Source organism: Neodiprion pinetum, chromosome 2, assembly GCF_021155775.2.
Source record: "Neodiprion pinetum isolate iyNeoPine1 chromosome 2, iyNeoPine1.2, whole genome shotgun sequence".
In the NCBI taxonomy this organism is placed as follows: Eukaryota; Metazoa; Arthropoda; class Insecta; order Hymenoptera; family Diprionidae; genus Neodiprion; species Neodiprion pinetum.
The window spans coordinates 18,191,922-18,200,915 of NC_060233.1; the positions used below are offsets into that span (position 1 = coordinate 18,191,922).

General features: G+C 37.3%; 2 protein-coding genes across 2 annotated transcripts; one reads left to right on the forward strand and one right to left on the reverse strand.

Moving 5' to 3' along the window:
- Positions 1-1,079: 1,079 nt before the first annotated feature.
- Positions 1,080-3,309, reverse strand: LOC138190469 (uncharacterized). Its single transcript, XM_069133696.1, has 2 exons — positions 2,594-3,309; positions 1,080-2,232 (listed from the first exon to the last, which is right to left on the reverse strand). Exons 1-2 carry the CDS (start codon positions 2,641-2,643, stop codon positions 1,080-1,082), a joined length of 1,203 nt encoding a protein of 400 aa, XP_068989797.1. The 5' UTR covers positions 2,644-3,309.
- Positions 3,310-5,069: 1,760 nt separating this feature from the next.
- LOC124211520 (uncharacterized) lies at positions 5,070-6,701 on the forward strand. Its single transcript, XM_046610656.1, has one exon. The coding sequence runs from the start codon at positions 5,070-5,072 to the stop codon at positions 6,699-6,701; it is 1,632 nt and encodes a 543-aa protein (XP_046466612.1).
- The last annotated feature ends 2,293 nt before the right edge of the window (positions 6,702-8,994 follow it).

An 8,994-nucleotide genomic window follows, 5' to 3' on the forward strand; every position in this document is an offset into this window, starting at 1 on the left:
ACTATTTCCTACACAATTATTCTCATTACTAACACCCTCTTCAATAGGCATAACATTTTCATCTGTATGATTTATGGATTCAACATCATTAACCGGCACGAAATCATTTTTATCAATATCACTCTCTTCAATAGGCATGACATTTTCATTCACATTATTAATCCCCTCAACATTATTAACTGGCATTACATAATTTATCAATTCAACATTATTAATTGGCACGAAATCAGTTTTATCAATATCACCCTCTTCAATAGGCATGACATTTTCATCGACATTATTTACATCAAAATTAATACCCTTTTGATGAGGCATATTATTTCCAAACATAACCATATTATTCTCCATTTGCTTTTCTTTTATATTTTCAATACGTTCTAGTTCACTCTGATTTGACATTGGAAAGTGCATTTCTTTATTTTCCTGTTCTGTCCCCTCAGAATATACATTTAAACTTTGATTCATTATGTGATAATTATGGTGACCATTTAGATCCCTCCTATCAGTATTACCTGCATGCATATTTTGAATATACGAAATACTATCCTCATTAGCAGAAACCAATTCATCTGAACAGCCGCGACTGTACGACACTAATTGATGATCTACTTCTGATCCATCGATCTTTATTGTCTTATTATTGTAATCAAGAACCACGCGATTTCTCATCAACCAATCGTCCCCAAATATAATCGAAGCACACCACCTAGGTACGACTAAAAAAACGCAAGACATCATCCTACGCTCAATAAACGTGTCCACAAGAATTTGTTTTTTTATCGTAACACTTGATTTTCCGAAAGCTGGTATCACAAGCAGATTAGAAACAGGCATCCCTGGTAAAGGTGACTTTTGAGACAATTGTTGATAAAATTTTTCAGAGATACAGGTCAGCTGACTACCAGAATCTATTAAGGCTTTTACGGTCAAACCACTAATTCATACTAATAAATGTGGACATTTTACATTATTGTGATCAATATCTTTGGTTGGTGTCTGATCTAATTCTCCTGCAAGGTCCTGTACTATACTGTTAAAATGCTGGTACGATGCCGGACCTGGTCTCATCGCACCCATCCTCAGTTTAAATGTTGATTTTGATATCGCATTTGTAAAGGATTCTGCACATGATAATTATGCTGATATTGATCATGATATGTTGGCGGAGGAAACTTGGTGTTAGGCAATACAAAACTTGGTTGACTAACATTATTACGGCCGTGATTTTCGGTTGAATAGCTTTTAGAATAAGGCGATTGCCTATAACTTCTTTGCTGATGGTGACTATGAATGACTCTATTATTTTCACTATTCGATTCTCTTTCCGTCAAACGCATACCCGCAACATTCCCATTATTTGCCGATTTATGATAAAGATTATACGAACTACTTCGGTCATTTTCTTTCTCATCATGAGAACTATCCAAGTTCGCTAACGCTTGTAAAATTGACTTTGTGTCAGAAAAATCGATTGTGGCTAAAATGTCTCTAATTCTTCGAGGAAGTTGTTGTACTATCGCAAAATTGATCTCACAACAGGATAGTCTTGGCTCAAAATATTTAGCTTCGCGATTTTGTTGACTAAAATTATTTCTCAAACTCCCCTCTCGTGATCTATATCGGCGTACAGACCATCTACTTTTTACCTCAACCTGATATTGTACGGAGTAAAATTCTTGCCTAAACAGCCTTTTGAAATTTTCGTAAGTATCACACACATCTTTGTTCATGTCAAACCAAATTTTTGCTCTAACCATTGATGTACTATTGATAATTCTCAATCGTTGTCCATCACTTATACTACTAACGTTAAAATAATTTTCTAATTCAGACAAAAATTCCAAAGGATTTTGACCATCTTCGTCACAAAATTTAGGAACCTTAATATCAAGTTGCATACCCTGAAAATGATTAATCAATCCACCTATTATACTATTTGTTGTTTCTACCTGCTGATTATTTACACCTTGACGTAATTCGTTTGATGCTCGATTTTGCGCTTCCTTTTCATTCTGCAATACTTCAAGTTGTATTTCCAATTCCTTACGCGATCGATTGTCATCTTGTTTTCTCGCTAATTCCTCCCTAATCCTAATCAGCTCGTCTCTCTCCAATCGCACCTGTCTCAATTGCTCATCCATCTCTGACCCGTCGTCCTTTTCTTTTGATTTCGCCTTGTTGACTGGCGATGAAATAACGGTTGGAGACGACCTTTGTTGTATTGCTTTTGACCTAGTGTGAACAGGACTGTGTTGAACGTTTGCCATATAAATATCTTACATATACATTTAAAATTAGCCATTCACAGACAACTCACATACAAAGAAAGCTATGAGATTCACTTCGTGCCTCACACGTTGGGCGCCATTTTGTAACACTTTATTTCTCCCTGAACAATTAAAAAACATAAATAAATAAATTATAAATAAAAGAGTCGACAAAATTGTAACGATAAAATAGTATAAATAAAACAGTTCAAATAAGCAGATTGCAATAAAGGGTAGAAATAAAAGTGTTCATATAAAAAATTAAAAACTAAACATTCGTTCGAACATTCACACAATTTAAAAAATACGCCATGGATACACAATACGTTGAAATATGCTGCTTGCTTGTCTTAATCTTCGAATGTGGTTGCACCATGTGAATCACTTGCCGATCCTGATCTTCTTCTCTCCATTGCTCTCGTTCGATAGATAGTTTGAATTTGGATGTTCACCTTCAGGCTTCGTCGTTTACACACGTTCAGAGTGGAGATGAAATCAGCAAGGATCGCAATGACATCGAATATTCGGTGAACTTCGTACTGTGTATATTGAGTTTTGTGATGTAAAAATAGACTAGATTTTCAACTGCTGCGGAGTATTATAGGTTTCGGTCTGCACAGGTTGGCGTCTTTCCGCAGAGTCTCCTTGGCTTCTATCCTCCAGATTCGTGGCCGGTTCCACCAGACTAGTCACACGCTCACTCTCCTTCCGTCCGGTCAAATCCGAAATATTGCCGCCTGTATTCGAATGTTTGTAATGTCACACTGCGGTGTCTGCTTCTCAATTCTCTTACGCATGGCTTCGCCGGCGTTTCGCGTCTTGAATCGCTCGTACGGATGTAAGGCCTCGTCGAGTACGTCGTTCTCCTCGTACACATACATTCGAACCATTAACGTTTCACTCTGACTTATCACTGCTGCGGCGATTCGCCTGTGGTCCAACACGACCCAGGAATCGTCTCGAGCATCTTGCACCGCAATCACGGGATCTCCCTGCCAGCTTGTCTTGGTCATAGAGGCGGCCAAGCCCCCGATGTAAGAGCGGTTTCGCGTGAATTCGCCCATGTTGCTTTGGGAGAATTTGATTTTTCGAGACTGGATGAGCCTGCGTAAATCGGCTACATGTATAGCGTGTTCTCGCATACTGCTGTGATATTTACTATATTGACTTGGAAAAAAAAAAAAAATTTTTTTTCAGTCGTAAGGGAACACTGTTTGACCATGAAGATGTTTGGCGTTTCAGTGCCTAGTGGCTCAAATTATGAATCCGAATTCTCGTAACGCACGTTCGGTTTCATATCTGTTTGGCAGAACTCCTCTGGTTGTCCTGACGCTGACTTCGTCATAATGGAAGCCAGCGCCAGGTTTTCTTGGCTGCGTTGTCTGCTTCTCGATTCTCTTACGCATGGCTTCGCCGGCGTTTCGCGTCTTGAATCGCTCGTACGGATGTAAAGCCTCGTCGAGTACGTCGTTTTTTCCAAGTATATACCGGGACAATCTCTTGAAACTATACATACAATGCGCATGCGCCAAATAATTCAATCTCATTGGTCGGTGAAATCGCTCTGCGGCGATGTTTTCGTTTGCTGAGCAGAGCGCCAACGTACACAAAATGAAACTAAAGCTGTAAATCTCTCGCGCGTAAAGCCGTGGATTGAGGTTATGCTGTTGTTTATTTTTACGTAACGTGAATTGTTTAAGAAGAACAGTATCGTTCAGCAATATCGCGTTCGATATCGGAAGATATCCAACCTACGCAATAAAGAATTTAACGGAAAAGCAAATATCAAATGATACAGAAATTGGGTGTTATTTATTGAAAGAAGAAATTTGAAATTCAATGTGAAATGTCATTAACAAGTGGGAGTCTGGACAAACAGAGGTAGGTAAGTAAAAACAAAGTTTATTGTGAACAGATTCTTTATTTACATAAAATTAAAAATGCGTCTCATTAACGATTTATGTTTTGTGCATTTTATTGGAAATTAGTTGTATCAAAAAACACCAAAAGATCCTGTCTGATAATAATAGCTTCTAATATTTTCAGGTACGAAATAATTCATTGTCAAAGCGGGACTAAATTTGTCAGGCATGGAAGCATGTAGGTACATTTCTAATTACGTGATCTTTGACTATTACAATATTTTAAGATGGATTCAATGATAAAATTAGTTTTTTTTTCAGCAGGCTCAAAGTTTAAACTTTGATTAACACGAGGAAAATTATGCCTTACCTGATGGTCAAAACGTTTACGTGGCAAGGATCCTGGTTTCTCGAGCGGTGCAATCATTATAACCATCGAAACTGGTTGTTCCGCCAGACATCAGGTGCCAGAGTGAATTTCATCAGGCCATCGCCACCTTCTTAATATCAGTTGAGGCAAAATTGAAGGCCGGGATATACTACAGATGATAATGGCTGAATATCCCATCATTTTACTTTGATCGAGCCAATAGCGATAAGTTTGTTACTTAACCGTTGCTGCCAATTCATTCTACCGAGGAATCATTCTGTGCACCATTGCAATTCAAGCATTATTATTGACAAGCATTGTTTTTCAAACTTTATCCCAACCAACAAACTTATCTCTGATTTCGAATCAAAGATTTCCTTCATTTCTTCTGATTCTCGTAATACGGCCCGCCAAGATTTTACCAACACTATAGAAAAGTTCATCAACACCCCTTCTCCCCTTCACGCTGACAAGAATATCCTTCACAAAATTAAAGAAACTAAGATCTTTCAAAATAACAACCAGGACTCACTTTTCTTGAAGGCTGACAAGGGAAACACGACTGTTGTGATGAACAAACAAATGTACGAGGATAAAATGTTGCAACAACTCTCCAACAACAACTCTTGCAAAGTTGTTAGATACGATCTCACCTGTACCTTGCAACAAGAAGTCAAAAAACTAACAACGGATTGGTCTAAAAGCAAACTCATCTCTGATCAACTTAGACGTCAAATTGCAAAAACTGATTGCCTACCACCTAGAGCCTACGGGCTACCGAAAATTCACAAACCGGATACACCGGTAAGAATTATAGTTTCGTTCACTGATAGTCCGACTATCAATCTGGCTCGTTTCCTCAGTAAAAGTATAGGTAACAACATCGTACCTCCCTTGTCACGTGTAAGAGATAGTTTTGCTCTGGTTAATGCTATTAGGGACTTTCGTCTCCCACCTGATCATATTTTAGTTTCGCTGGATGTTGTGTCATTATTCACAACTGTTCCACAAGATCTTGCAATCAACGCTGTTAAACAGCGCTGGCATCAGTTGGTGGACAAAATTCCGGTCCCACTTAACGAACTCTTAAAAGCATTGCACATATGTTTTAAGGCTGCCATATTCAAATTTAATCATAACATATATGCTCAAACTTATGGTTTACCGATGGGCTCACCGCTCTCTCCAATATTGTCGGATTTGGTTTTGGATGATCTTGAACAATACTGTCTCAACAAACTGGACTTCAAGCCTTCATTCTTTTTCAGATATGTAGACGACATAATTACAGCTGTCCCTTCGAATAAAGTTGCAGAAATGCTTTCCGTCTTCAACAGTTTCCATCCGAGACTACAATTTACCTCTGAATTAGAGTCTAATCACCGAATTAGCTTTTTAGATGTCCTGATCATCAATGATAACCAGTTCATTAAAACTGATTGGTTTCATAAGGCTACTTGGTCACAAAGGTATTTAAATTACCATTCTCACCATCCCAGATCATACAAAATTGGAACGATTAATTGCTTAGTTGACAGAGCAATCCGACTCTCAAGTATGGAATTTCACAAAAAAAATTTGTCCTTGATTCAGCAGGTACTAAGTAAAAACGACTATCCACCTCGCCTGCTCAACAAACATATACAGTTCAAATACGATTCCATCTTGTCATCGACCAGCCCTAACAATAATATCGATGTAATTACTACACAAACCAATCAAAAAAGCTATATTTCCATCCCATACGTCGCGGGGTTGTTTGAGTCACTCAACAGAACATTCTCTAAGTACAAAATTCAATTTGTGGGTAAATGTGCATATGATCTATCCTCGATGTTTGATTCGGGTAAGGACCCCTTACCCCTGGGTATGCGCTCTGGTGTAGTTTACAAAATACCGTGCAACCAATGCAACATGTCTTACATAGGCCAAACTAGTAGGCAACTACACACCAGGATAACCGAGCATAAACGCAATATCCATGAACACGAGGATAATTATACTGCATTGACGAGACATGCCATCGATTTCGACCACTCTTTTAATTATTCTCAAGCCAGCATTATTGACGTCGAACCGTTGTATTACAATAGGCTACTGTTAGAAATATGCAATATTGTTGCACATCCCAATTCTGTCAACCGTAAACAAGACATAGAACATCTAAGTAATATTTACACCTCTGTGATACGACCATTGTAATTGTCCGTTACCGACTGAGCTTGCTCTCGATTTTACCTCCTTAACAAAATTTTGGTTTCCTTTTAACCCGTTGACTCTGCGTTTGCTCTGATAACTATCGAGATCGACCTCCCCCCACTACACACTGGACGTTCCACTTGTGCTTATGTGCTCTGGACTCAACCTATAACGGCGGTGTGTTTTATTTCATTTTACCAAACTAACAACAAATATGAATTCGTGGGAATTACGTGTCACGAACGCAGTGTGTTTCGGTTTTTCTTTTTATTGTTTTTTATTGTTTTTTATTGTTTCTATTTATTCATCAATTACCAACACGCATTCTATGTAATTGGAAGTGTCATCTCATACGAGGTAATTCCTCTTTTATACTTGCTCAAATATCCTTGCATATTATTTATATCACTATGTCTAATTTTGTTAAAACCTAGTTATACATTATTTTATTTTTGTTCGTGACAGATATTTAAATAAAATGTTCTGAGGAGGGCCCCCACCAGGACCGAAACGTTAACACGATAAAAAAGTGTTTTGAGTTGTGACCTTCATATCCAAGAATAACATTAATAAACAAATCTTCAAGGTCAAGATAAATCGTCTTCAACTTTATACCAATTAATTTGGTATCTTATTTTGAAGCTTACTTTTACTCTCTTCGGCATTAAATTCAGATAAATAGTTTTTCAAGTCCTCAATTAGATTCTAGGGTTGAATTTTTCCAAGCAAACTGAATCAATCTAAATCCAGAATTGTTAAATAACTTCGGTTAAAAATGTCTTTAAATTTAATCTTAGTTGACGGTGTCGTCAGGCTAGCTAGTTGCACGATAACTTAAAACCATATTTAATTTTACACTCTTTATAGGGTCCTACGCTAAGACTGAAAGCTTGTGAATCTCCATTTACCGCAATTATTTCTGCATTTCATGTTAGCATTGTCTGGAGCAAAAAAAATCTCATTTTGAGATTGGAAACGGAACCTGAAACGCAGAAGTTATTCAGTAGCACGAATTGAAAACCAAGAATTTTATAATGGTTCCTGCAACAAAGGGACTCTTTCCAAATATCCTTGTTACAAGGTGATGTTCGGAGGACTATGGACAAGATATTGTATCGGATTACATTATTTGGAAAAAAAACTTCATAAACTTCGTTAAAAATTAGATATTAATTTATTTTGATGGAATAAGGGACACAATCTTGAATCCGATAAGTCAATATCCTCGTAATAATTTTCTGACATTACTCTAAAACATGATTGTCCTTGAAGCTAATTGTGACGTTAAGGCGCATTTTGAGAAAGTTGATTTTCAACTTGTGTCATAGGATGTGATCTACGTTCCTGTTTTCTACGCTTCCGATTAGATTTTCTTTGTTGCGAACCGCACTAACATGAAATACAGCAATCATTTTAATAAATCTAATATTACTTGAATTTTCAATTTGAGTATTAGGTTCCCTTCATTTATTTAATCGAACATCATTGAAAATTCGCGAAATGAACTCTGATAATCATTAGAAAATTTTTAATAGTAGTAGCAATAATTTATTGATCGGAAAAAATACATTGACTATCGACTATTTCCAAATTTTGTTGAACTATTTTCGAGAAAAAAAAAGATTCACCATTCTGTTACAGATAGTGAGATATTTAAATTTCTTGAACGCTCGGTTTAATGTCTCATTTTCAAAAGTGATGAAATTCAATATTACCACCTGAAATCACAAGAGACTGAGAAAGTTGCTTAGTTGCTGGAAAGTGGCGATGATCTTTGTACGTGTGATAAATTGAATAGGCAGATAACAGTAAATATTAGAGATGTAATTATTTTGGCCGTATCACCTGTTGATGGAAAAAAACTTCATTGTTATTTCTAATGTACGAAATGATAAAGGTGATCGAATAAAATGTTCCCACGTACCTGCTGCGTTTCTTCCAAGCACCCAACATTTTAAACAGATTTCTCATTTCAGTCGAATAAAGCCAATTTTCAAAGAGCATTAGCATCAACTTTCCGAGTCACTACCTCGACTGTTTGAGATTCTAACCTCAAAAATTCGTATGAACTACATCGCCGCCAGAAGCAGAGTTTGACAGCTGAAACTCGGAGTGGCCAGCCTGTCCGAGCAGCCGATAAAACTCGTGCATGCGCATTATATGTATAGTTTCAAGAGATTGTCCCGGTATAGTAAATATCACAGCAGTATGCGAGAACACGCTATACATGTAGCCGATTTACGCAGGCTCATCCAGTCTCGAAAAATCAAATTCTCCCAAAGCAACATGGGCAAAT

Excerpts from the sequence above, each read along its gene's own strand:
- LOC138190469 (XM_069133696.1), bottom strand. The coding sequence starts at position 2,643 with ATGGTGCAACCACATTCGAAGATTAAGACAAGCAAGCAGCATATTTCA. Across the intron at positions 2,233-2,593 it reads AGCAAGCAGCATATTTCAAC|GTCAAAAGCAATACAACAAA; the intron begins GTATTGTGTATC and ends TGTTCACACTAG.
- LOC124211520 (XM_046610656.1), top strand. The coding sequence starts at position 5,070 with ATGAACAAACAAATGTACGAGGATAAAATGTTGCAACAACTCTCCAAC.